Here is a 12,904-nt window from a genome sequence, read left to right on the forward strand (position 1 = left end):
AACCAGAAGTGCAATAAGCAGAGGTACAGGATATACAGTGCCTACAATATGTTACATATGTACAGAATATACAGATAAGGCAGTAGTATTATGGACATAATTTACAATTTTTAAATACTATCAGTATGATATACAGATGGGTGATATGAACATACTATACAGATGGATTGTGCAGTAAATGTATGTACACTATGAGAAAAACTATGAATATAATTACAAATGGATATGAATAAGCTATACATTAAGATATATAAACACTAGTGCAATGAACATTAAAAGTGCATAGAAATAAACATTTCCAGTGCATAGTACTCAGTGTGTGGATGTTTTTTTGTTTTGTTTTTTAACCGATTTAATGATGGGGAGGGGTGAAGAGTTTGTAGTGGTGTGTGAGGGGGGTATAATTGGGCAGAGTTTAGTAGGGAATCAGCTGTAGGGAAAAAGCTGTTCCTGAGTCTGCTTGTCCTTGTTCGGAGGCTCCTGAAGCGCCTCCCAGAGGGCAGTAAGTTAAACAGTCTATGGTCAGGGTGAGATGAGTCCTTAAGAATGCCGCGAGCGCGACGTAAACAGCGTTTTCTCTGGACGTCCTCAATGGCAGGAAGTGGTGTCCCTGTGATGCGTTGGGCGGTTTTCACCACCCTCTGCAGTGCCTTGCGGTCAGCAACTGTGCAGTTCCCATACCAGACTGTGATGCAGTTGGTCAGGATGCTTTCAATCGCACACCGGTAGAAGTTAACCAGGATGGCCGGAGACAGGTGGTTTTTCTTCAGTGTCCTAAGGAAGACGAGGCGTTGGTGAGCCTTCTTGATTAGGCTTGATGTGTTGGTGGTCCAGGTCAGGTCCTCCGAGATGTGGGTTCCCAGGAACTTGAAGCTGGAGACACGTTCAACAACCATCCCGTTAATGTGGATGGGGTCATGCGTTCCACTTTTCTTCTTCCTGAAGTCCACAATAAGTTCCTTTGTCTTGCTGGTGTTGAGGAGCAGGTTATTGTTAGCGCACCATGCAGCCAGGTGCTGTACCTCCTCCCTGTAGGCAGTCTCATCGTTGTCTCTGATGAGGCCAATCACTGTGGTGTCGTCAGCAAACTTGATGATGGAGTTGGATCCATGCATAGGCCTGATAATAATAATGATCGGTTATATCATTATTAATGATATAACATTTTATATCATATTTATATCATTACCTAATAATGATCGGTTACACATTATTTTAAGGTTTCCTTGTTACAGTGCAATTACATTATACAGTACATTTAAATACTGAGTAATATTAATTAACTACATCTACTTACTGGTTAGGGTTAGGATTAGGTTTGGTTTAGGGTTACTTGTAATTAATGTAATTATGCATAATTAATTGTTATTATAATAGTAAGTACATGTAACGTGTAACAAGGACACCTTAAAATAAAGTGTTTCCTAATTTACTCACCTTCATCACTTTCTAAACCTGTATGATTTACATTTAAGTTTACTTACAAATTATTTACAAATTGTAGTCCATTACTGATTCCAAATTATTAAAATGAATGAATGAATGAATGAATTTGGCATTTTATATGGTGCTTTATTGTGTATTGCTGTACACCCAAAGCAAACATGATCTTGTACCAAATTGAGATAAATATGCAAAGAAAAAGAAAATATTCAATTTTTTTGTTACTGACAACATGAGTTACCTCAAACATTACGTCAAGATTTCCCAAACTGGGGTTTATGAAGGAACTGCAGGGGGTATTTGAGTTGTGAAAATAACATCAAACTAAATAAAAGATTTGTTATTTGTTTACCTGCATATCATGTGACAACCAACCAAAGCCAGAGAACGTCTTGGTTACGTATGTAACCCTCGTTCCCTGAAGGAGGGAACGGAGACGTCACGTCGGATGACCAACGAAATTGGGATCTCGCCAGAGAGACCAATCCACTTCGAGTGTAACTAAACGAGCCAATGGACATTGGCATGCGATCATTGCATCTAGCTGCCGCTGATCACCGCGTGAGCATAAGAGGCAGCGGGTGCACCGCATTAATTCATGCTTTCGCTGAGGAGCCGAGCCGGTGATCCGGCAGCTCAGCGGTGGTACAGCGACTGTGGCGACGGGACGTGACGTGACGTCTCCGTTCCCTCCTTCAGGGAACGAGGGTTACATACGTAACCGAGACGTTCCCCTTTCAGTCGGTTCACTTCGAGTCACGTCGGATGACCGACGAAATTGGGATCCCTACCAAAGCGCCACAGAAGCTGCCCCTTCCAGTGCTCTGTGTAGGCCTCCTGATCCTTCCTATAAGGCAGACGATAGGACCGGGCTCTACACAGAGAAGGTCAACTACTGTTGTTCCTTGAGCAACCCACCAGTAGGACTTCGATAACTGGGAAGCGTGCCCTTCCGCTTGGAAGAGGCACACTGCGGAGTCACCTCCTCCCAGAGGGGGTTAAGTGACATTTAGACATGTGAAGTAACCCCATAGGGCCCTATAGCACATGGAAGTCTCTGAGATGGCTTAGGCTGCATCATTAGAGATGGCAGAGCGTGGTCTGCCAGGGGAAACACGGCTCTAATAAGCATACCGTGGGATACACATATGGGATCCCGACAGGGTGTCTCATATGGGCACTAGCCTCACACCAGATTTCAAGAATTCATTGGCTGAAAGGCATGGTGCCGGACGCTCCGCCACGTCCGGACGCCGGAGTGCTGGAGGACTCGACAGGGTTTGCCTGGTTAAGGAACTCTCTGGAGAATTAGGCGTAAGGACGCCGCAAGCCGACTCTGAGCCGGGCCTCTCAGTGCCACTACCCGTTTGAGGTGAGAACACAGGAGGAAACCGGTTCGACACGTAGGCTATAAAACCTAGCGAACGTGTTGGGAGTCGCCCAACCCGCAGCTCTACAGATGTCTGCTAGTGAGGCACCACGAGTCAGCGCCTAGGACGATGCGACACCCCTAGTGGAGTGAGCACGCAACCTGAGCGGGCAGGGCACACCTTGTGCTTCATAGGCCAAGGTGATGGCATCCACTATCCAGTGGGCCATCCTCTGCTTGGAGACAGCCTTCCCCTTCTGCTGTCCTCCGTAACAGACAAAGAGCTGTTCTGAGGTCCTGAAGCTCTGAGTTCTATCCACGTACTGTCGCAGCACGCGTACAGGACAGAGCAAAGCTAGGGCTGGGTCTGCCTCCTCCAGGGGCAGCGCTTGCAAGTTCACTACTTGTACCCTGAAGGGAGTGGTAGGAACCTTAGGCACATAGCCGGGCCGGGGCCTCAGTGTTGCACTGGAGTCAGCTAGCCCAAACTCAAGGCACGATTCGTCAACCAAAAATGCCTGCAGGTCCCCCACCCTCTTGATCAAGCCCAATGCAGTCAGGAGTAGGGTTTTCATAGAGAGAAACTTCAACTCAACTGACTGTAAAGGTTCAAAGGGGACAATTTGTAGGGCTCTTAGCACCAATGCCAAATCCCAAGAGGGTAGGGAGGGAGACCTATGAGGATTTAGCCTCCTGGCCCCCCTAAGAAACCTGCCAACCAGATCGTGCTTCCCCACCGACTTCCCCTCTACGGGGTCGTGGTGAGCGGAAATGGCAGCAACATAAACCTTAAGGGTGGAGGGGGGCAGCCTACGCTCCAACCCTTGTTGCAAAAAGGAAAGCACAGCTCTGATCGAACATTTCCGGTGGTCCTCACGGTGAGAGGAACACCAATCGACGAACAGGTTCCACTTCAGAGCATAGGCCCGTCTTGTGGACGGTGCACGTGCTGAAGCGATAGTGAGTGCTACCTCCTGGGGTAGGTCACCTAGAACCTCCGCGTCCCATCCAGGGACCATACGTGGAGTTTCCACAGGTCCGGACGCGGGTGCCAGAGGGTGCCCCGTCTCTGAGAAAGCAGATCCTTCCTCAGAGGAATCGGCCAGGGAGGGGCTTTTGCGAGGAGCATAAGTTCCGGGAACCAGGTCCTGTTGGGCCAATATGGAGCCACTAACAAGACCTGCTCCTCGTCCTCCCTGATCTTGCACAGTGTCTGTGCTAGTAGGCTCACTGGGGGGAAGGCATATTTGCGCAGGCCCAGGGGCCAGCTGTGTGCCAGTGCATCCGTGCCGAGCGTTGCCTCGGTTAGGGAGTAGAACCACTGGCAGTGGGTGGTTTCCGGAGATGCAAACAGGTCTACCTGAGCAACTCCGAACCGACTCCAAATCAGCTGGACCACCTGGGGATGGAGTCTCCACTCCCCTGGAAGTGCAGCTCGAGACAGCTCGTCGGCTGCCCGATTGAACACTCCTGGGATGTGGATGGCACGAAGGGACCTCAGATGCTTCTGACTCCAGAGGAGGAGGTGGCGGGCGAGTTGTGACATGCGACGGGAGCGTTAACCGCCTTGCCGGTTGATATACGCAACGGTCGCAGTGTTGTCCGTACGGACCAGAACGTCCTTGCCCTGGAGGCGCCCTCTGAGGCGGCCCAAGGCAAGGCGTACTGCCAGCAGCTCGAGGCAATTGATGTGCCAACGCAGTTGGGGACCCGTCCAAACCCCTGACACTGCGTGCCCGTTGTACGTGGCTCCCCAGCCGGTGGCCGAGGCATCTGTGAATACCACAGCATGCCTGGATACCTGCTCCAGGGGCACTCCTGCCCGAAGGAACGAGGGATCTGACCACGGGCTGAAGTTTTTGCGGCAGGCCGGTGTAATCTGAACCCGGTGAGTACCACATTTCCACGCCCACCTCGGGATTCGGCCATGGAGCTAGTGCTGAAGCGGTCTCATATGGAGCAGACCGAGCGGAACTATGGCCGCAGCTGCAGCCATATGCCCCAGGAGCCTCTGAAAGAGTTTCAGTGGGACCGCTGTCCTGCCTGATAAAGTCTTGAGACAGTTCAGCACCGACTGAGCACGTTCCTGGGTGAGGCGTGCTGTCTGATTGACAGAATCCAACTCCATGCCGAGAAAAGAGATCCTCTGCGTTGGCACGAGTTTGCTCTTTTCCCAATTGACCCAAAGGCCCAACTGGCTGAGGTGCCTGAGCACCAGGTCCCTGTGTGCGCACAACTGCTGTCGAGACTGTGCAAGTATGAGCCAGTCGTCGAGATAGTTGAGGATGCGCACACCCCGTTCTCTCAGGGGAACAAGGGCCGCCTCTGCGACTTTGGTGAAGACGCGAGGCGAAAGGGACAGCCCGAAGGGCAGGACCTTGTACTGATATGCCTGACCCTCGAAAGCGAACCGCAGGAATGGCCTGTGTCGCGGAAGAATCGAGACATGAAAGTACGCGTCCTTCAGGTCGATCGCTGCAAACCAATCTAGGGGACGGACGCACCCGAAAATGCGTTTCTGCGTCAACATCTTGAACGGCATCTTGTGAAGTGCACGGTTCAAAACTCGCAGATCCAAGATCGGTCGTAACCCACCGCTTTTCTTGGGCACAATGAAGTAAGGGCTGTAAAACCCCGACCTCATATCGGCTGGAGGGACCGGCTCTATCGCGTCCTTCGCCAGCAGGACTGCGATTTATGCCCACAAGACAGGGGCATCGACGGCCTTGACTGAAGTGAACCGCATGCCCCTGAACTTGGGGGGATGCCGGGCGAACTGAATCGCGTAGCCGAGTCTGATGGTCCGCAGGAGCCACCGAGACGGACTGGGGAGCGCTAGCCAGGCTCCGAGAGACCGTGCCAGAGGGGCCACCGACGTACCCGCGGCGGGGCAGCAAGGTGGAACACAGGGACCCGCCCTGGGGCCTGTGACAGCCGGGGGTGGGGTCTGGGTGTGTAGTGTAACACTCACCTGATTCCTCCTCGTGCGGGAGGAAACTCAGGAACCTGGCTTGAGGCTTGTGACAGCCTGGCGTTTGACGACTTGAAGCGGGGACTCGAGTGCTACCACCCTTACCTGGTTCCACGAATGGGCAGGCGGGGTGCTCTTGGGCAACCACCCGCTGCCTGGCGAGAGAGGAGGAGGGAAGCGATCCCGTGATGCACGGTTCACCACTCTCCTCCTCTTGAGACCCAGAGATTGAGGAAATCGCTCTTTTATTGATGTTTTGGGTACCGCTGGCTGCTGGGCCAGTGGCGGAACACAAACAAAACGAAACAAAAGATTCTCCACCCGGCCCTCCTCCGGGGGAGGGAGTGGTGCGGTCACCATCTCCCGACGAGCAGTCTCCTCCATCTCTGGGTCGCCCATCTCAGGGCCTCTTGCACTTGCGCTTACCGCCAGGTTTGGCGGGGGCCTGGACAGGCTGAGCGTCCTGCCTGCGACCGGCTCCACGACGCTGCCTGGTGGAAGGCTGCTGCGCGGGAGCGGGGGCAGCCGCAGGGGGGCGCCCACAGCGACGAGCAGGCTGAGGGGCTGCAGCCGGGGTGGGAGCAGCAGGTTTCCTCCGGCGCATGATGTGTTTGATCGCCTCAGTCTGCTTCTGTGCTGCCGAGAACTGCTGGGCAAAGCTCTCGACAGCATCGCCGAAGAGGCCGGTCTGTGACACGGGAGCATTCAGGAACTGTACCTTCTCCTGCTCCTTCATGTCAGCGAGACACAGCCAGAGATGGCGCTCCTGGACCACTAGCGTGGACATCGCACGACCCAGAGACTGTGCGGTCACCTTCGTCGCTCGAAGCGCAAGGTCCGTCGCAGCACGCAGCTCATGTAGAACCGCCAGGTCGTGACCACCCTCGTGCAGGTCTTTCAGGGCTTTGGCCCGGTGGACCTGCAGTAACGCCATGTGTGGAGGGCAGAAGCCGCCTCCCCACAGGCTCTATAAGCACTGCCAGTAAACCTGACGAATACTTACAGGCCCGTGAGGGTAGACACGGGTCACCCCGCAGGGTGGTAGCGGCTGTTGAACACAGTTGCATGGCCACAGACCGCTCCACCGAGGGGATGCCCGCGTACCCCAAAGCGGCCCCACCATCGAGGGTGGTAAGGGAGGAGGAGCCACCAGATTTGTTTCGGGCAGTAAAAGGTGCCTTCCACGATCTTGTAAGCTCCTCATGCACTTCCGGAAAGAATGGCACTGGAGGGGGGCGCTGAGAACCAGTGTGACCCCCCCCCAAGAAACCACTCGTCCAACCTCGAAGGATCGGGACGCGGTGGAGGATTCCACACGAGCCCGACATTCTCGGCGGCCCGGGAAAGCATAGCCGGTGCCTGGTGCACCCAGTCCAGCACGCTCCTTCGGCAGCTCCACCGGCTGCGGAGTGTTTGAGGGGTGAGGAGCTCCACTTGGGGATGCCCTCACTGTGATCCTCTAATTACCTCTGACTCCACCCGACGCAGCGTCACCCCGGGTGCGAGGACGAACGCTGGATCAGAGGCAGAGGCAGAGGGACTCCGCCATGTTTGACATAACGGAGTCTATTACGCAACTCCGAGATGGTCATGTCCCCACAAGAAGAACATGAACCATCCACGAAAGCTTCCTCAGCGTGCTGAATGCCCAGGCACGTGAGGCAGCAATCGTGACCATCCTGAGGCGCCAGGAAACGACCACACCCAGAAACGCACGGGTGATAGGACATCTTTAAAAAGACGCGATCACCAGTGTTACTCTTTTAGAGAAATTTGCTCTTTCAGTGCTGAAGCACGCAGGGGAGCTGGCCACCGCACACTCCTAGTGTGACCGTCCTCATGGAAAACGTGACCACCGCTGCTGCGCTGTAACGCCAACTCGCGCTCGCTGTTTCTCACTCGTAGGAAAGATAGCAGCAGTGATGCACCGCCGCTCGGCTCCGAATTAATGCGGTGCACCCGCTGCCTCTTATGCTCACGCGGTGATTAGCGGCAGCTGGATGCAATGATCGCATGCCAATGTCCATTGGCTCGTTTAGTTACACTCGAAGTGGATTGGTCTCTCTGGCGAGATCCCAATTTCGTCGGTCATCCGACGTGACTCGGAGTGACTGACTGAAAGGGGAACTGTGAACATGAAATGTAATACTTAATTATTAACTTAATCTCAGGGGTACTTCAAATATGTATAGTTCAGTCATGAAACTCTAGATGGTGCTGGCTGACAGGTGGTTAACGTAACTGATGATATTCAGAGAGTTAAACGACTTGGCACAAGCTCATTGGTTCATGTTGCATATGCAGCCAATGAGCTTACTGCCTTGTATTTATATACCTGGCTAGTATTCACTTGTGATTTTTGCAGCGTGTTTTCAAAGTTTCTCTGAAACCCTCCACCTTACATAAGAAATAATGTGAATTTGTGCATTTTTATGTATCTGAAAGACAAAAGCCTTCAAAAGACATGCATGGTTAAATAACCTACTGAGTGATAACTCAAATAAATAAGAATGTGTTCATCAGTAGTTGATGCAGTGGTGAAATGCTGAGAAAACACTTTTTGTAATTTCAATGGTCAAATGCCATGTAGCCTCTCAATTTTCTATGTAATTATAGCCTCCTGACTAGTGACTAATCTTTGTGTGAATGCCCACAAAACTGGAAGACTTTCTGAATGTGTATAAAGGGTGGGCTATAATAGAAAATAAAATGTAAAAGATGTAAAAGAAAAATTAGGGCGAATCAACAAATTATGAATAATTTATTGTTATTGTATGACTTATATGTAATCAGTAACAAAATAACTGTCATCTGATTCAGAGTATTTTAAATTGTAATTTAATTTAATTACAAGCACTTTATTTTGGGGTAACACTTTTTTTCAAGGTGTCATTGTTACACATAACGTACTTACTATTATAATAACAATAAATTATGCTTAATTACATGCAAGTAACCCTAAGCCATGCTTATGTGATGCCCCTCTCCAACTTGAGTCTGTTCAACACTGAACATGTCACATTCCAACCTTCCAGCAGATGTTCCAAATCCATTTGTCATGTTGTCAGAAGCAGTGTAGTACATCAAAAATAGAATGGTTTATCTAATTGCGGTTGGTGACTCTGCAGGTATATTTGCTTTTAATACACCACTTAACTCATGTTTGGTGTAGACAGGGTGCAATTCACACATGTATAGAGGCCAGTGTCACAGCATGACACCACAACTTGATGAACTTGGCATCACATGGCATAATGAAGTTAATCACCATGGAATCTATGCGATTTTGACCCAGATTAATTGAATTTTTAACATTATGAATTTTAAAATCTCATGAATCCTTTAAAGAAAAAATATTTAATGTTAAAGAGGCATAGAGAACATTTAGTTGTGCTTTAGTCTGCTGTTCCTGCCTTTTAGTTTTCCTCAGACTCAATCTCCTGACCTGTTCCCTCTCTCTTTCTTTTGAATCATTTCATCTGTGTAGGACCCTAGAAGCAAGCACAAGTTTAAGATCCATACCTATGGCAGTCCCACATTCTGTGACCACTGTGGATCACTTCTGTATGGACTCATACACCAAGGGATGAAATGTGACTGTAAGTACCATACTAAACTATTTTTTGACGAGGGGTGGTTCTAGGATCAGTGGTTATTTGGGATACTTCTATATCAATGTAAAGTATATGGAGTAATCATTTGATTAACTATTGTAATATATGTTAATATTATGTTAAAATATTATGTTTTTCAATAAGTCAAACTGAAATCAGGGATCTCCTGCTTCATGCAAATTTGTGTGCGTTCACAGCCTGTGATATGAACGTCCATAAGCAGTGTGTGATGAATGTGCCAAGCCTTTGTGGAATGGATCACACAGAGAGACGAGGACGTGTTTACTTGAAGATCGAGGTGATAGGAGACAAAATGAATGTCACAGGTGAGTTGACATGTTTTTCGTGACCAATGCTGCAACATTGCAAAACATGTAAATGCTGTTCCATATCTGTTTCCCAAGGTGTCCTTCAGGGTTCTGTATTTGATCCACTGCTCTTTATTTACTGTGTGCATCCACTTAGTCACATCTTTTACCAGCACACCCTCAACTTTCAGGGCTATGCTGATTACAAACAAACGTCAACTTTTTTTAATGTCAACTGGACATTAGTTCCGAACTCTCTGGCCCATTCCTTTCACAATGTTAAGATTTGAAGGACCAGCAAATTCCTCAATGCAGATAAAATATATTGTTAGCCAAATATTTTGTAATGTCTTGAAAATGTCAAATGTACCATGAACTGTCTAATAATGCTGATGGTGTTCAAGTTGACATCTTTGGAATTCTCTCACACAATCTCTCCATGACCTCTTTACCTTTTAAATTCAAAACTCAACTTGAAAATGCATCTCTTTACATTGTGTTACTATGGTTTCTAAATCCAGTTGTACCTGTTCTGTCCCAATACACTTGTATTCTTTTGTTTGTGCATGCTTTGCTTTCTTTATACTTTGTGCTGTTTAGGAATGCACCATAATTTGGTACATCATAAAGATAGCATATAGAAAAGCAAAAATAGAAACCAAATGAGCTGTAACAGTAAAAGATAAAAGAATCATTGACATGGAAAATAATCATATATAATGTAAACATTAATTGTGCACACTATATTACAGTTAAAATAATATATTGCATATTCTCAGTACATTTGCCACAAATGTGCTTGTACTTTATAAAAATCAGTTGAGCGGTTTTTTCAGCATATCATAATTATGTCAAAACATAAAGATCATTACAGAATAATAATTAATAATTTCCTTTTTCCTATTTATAATCAATCTACAATAGTTTATTAAATTTTTAGCTTGAGCCTTATTGTGAAGTCACACCACTTGGAGCAATGTGATGTAATTCATTTAAAATGATTTAAAATTAAAATTCATTCACATATAAATACAACACATTATTAGAGGTTGTGAAAAATTCTACAGGTTGCAACAATGGCCATGCATGGTCATTACATGTATCATAATTACATATAAGCAACATCCACGGCACATATATTAGGGTGACCATATGTGCCATTTTTCCCGGAAGCATCCTGGCCAGGATTTCTATATTGTGTAAAATATCTAGATTTTGGCTTTGTTTGCATGTGCAGACCAATGATGTCGGTGTATGACATCAAAGTACCATGCAGACGGTTCCTTATGCTTTCAAAATGCTCTAGAGGTACTTTGATGTCAAACACTGATCATCTGAGCCGCGCCACTTTAAGTCAAACACACCTAATATGTATGCGTATTTACATTGCTTTGACCGTAGATCCCATCTTCTCATACACCATGATTGGTCCATTATGTACAATGTCTGCATGTTATTGGTCAAACTTCTGTTCGATCATTACCTTCAGCAAGTATGAAAACACGAAAGCCAAAACAAATTCTGGCAAGGATGTGTTGGGGAAAAATCAGAGGCGGACAAAGTACACAACTCAATTACTTGAGTGAAAGTACAGATCCTGCTGGTCAAATATTACTCCATTAAAAAAAACTGTCATAAAAATTGGAAGCTTGGGAGCACAGACTTAAGTTTGGTCTCATTTTAAAGAAAGCCCATGGCAGATTATCATTGAAGTAAAAAAAATAAAAATTAAACCAAAAAATGTTATAGAAGTTTAAGTTTATGAAAATTCTTTATGAACAATATTTTATATAAAATATATATTTTATGTTACGTATTGAACTCTAAGCATGCTAGAAAATCTGTTGTGAAAATTTGTTGTGTTCCAAATTTGAGGTTGATATCTCAAAAAATTAGCTTTCAGTAGAATTCTGTTTGGGTGCAGTACCAAATTTTCCCCATTAGATGCCAGCAAAACTCTGCTGGTGCACACAGTGCTTGGATTTGTGATTTACAATAGAGTTTGTTTAGTTCTCAAATATTACAAGCACACACACACAATTTTTTTTTTATGACACACATACAAACCACAATCTGACATCTATACCAACACACCCACACAATTATAGCTGCATTATTTATCCATTTGGCTCTATAATATGCAGAAGCAAAAAACAGGAATAAAGCAAGTATTTGCTTTATAGACCCTTAATAGACCAAACCTGAAAAAATGGCAACATCTGGTAAAAAATTTTTAAAAAAATTATTTCGAAGCCTTGCTAACAGAATGAAAGCCTGTTAACAAAAATTGCATCATTTTACAGTTATTTACTAATAAACTGAAAATAAAAGAAAGTCACATTTTAGAGAAGGGAAAAAAATCACCCACTGATTTTCAAAGCTGCTAACGACTTTCTACTTTACTCAAGTAAATATACTTAGTTACTGTCCGCCTTTGTAGTCCAGGTGATGTGTGAAAATAATGTTTACTTTTTCATAAAAGCATGAAACTTGGTACACTTGTATAGTCTGTGGACCTAAACATTTTCAGAAATGGAGTCATCGCAAAAACACCTTGTTGGCGACCATTTCACTTTTCGCCATAACCAAATTATGTGTTCCCTGTCGATACTTCACTCGTACTGCGTCGCTAGACGCTATGGGGAAAACTCCTTTCTCTCTGAGGACTGAAGACTTTTTCAATCACGCAGTGTGACTGCACGGCCATTGGTTCGTGCAGTACCACTGACGAGGCATTGGTTCGTTTTTTATTACTGCACGAACCAATGGCCGTGCAGTCACACTGCGTGATTGAAAAAGTCTTCAGCCTATGGCGGCAAAGCCCGCCAGAGCCCGCCAAAAGGGGTCATCTGGCTATATAAGCGGACGCTTCGCCATAGCAAGACAGATCAATTCTCCTTCAGCGATGACTTCTTCGCTGATCCAGGACTCCAAACGCTCGCCGTTGAAATGCCTTGCTGCGGATTGGAAGGCTGCCTTGTTTCCTGATCTTCGCTGATCCAGCCCGCTTCATCGAGCCGCTTCAGCGATCAAAGCAGATGCCAGCTCGTCCCCTGCTGCCATCCGGCGAGCCTTCAAGAAGAGCAAATTTCTTCTAAAAGAGCAATCGCGGCGTTGTTGCAAATGCCGGGCCGTCAGTGCGTCTCGTGCAGACTTTATCTGCACGAAGCCGACGGCCACTCAGAGTGTGTTTCCTGCT

General features: G+C 47.0%; 1 protein-coding gene across 1 annotated transcript in view; it reads left to right on the forward strand.

Annotated features, from left to right (window-relative positions):
- The window catches only part of LOC306844455 (protein kinase C alpha type), a 154,703-nt gene that overhangs the window by 102,633 nt on the left and 39,166 nt on the right, over nucleotides 1-12,904 (forward strand). Inside the window, exons 4-5 of the mRNA XM_079376606.1 lie at nucleotides 9,271-9,382; nucleotides 9,595-9,723. Of these exons, the coding sequence (XP_079232732.1) occupies nucleotides 9,271-9,382; nucleotides 9,595-9,723 (241 nt within the window). The remainder of the gene's footprint in view (nucleotides 1-9,270; nucleotides 9,383-9,594; nucleotides 9,724-12,904) is intronic.

This window comes from Barbus barbus (genome assembly GCF_936440315.1).
Source record: "Barbus barbus genome assembly, chromosome: 25".
Taxonomy (NCBI): Eukaryota; Metazoa; Chordata; class Actinopteri; order Cypriniformes; family Cyprinidae; genus Barbus; species Barbus barbus.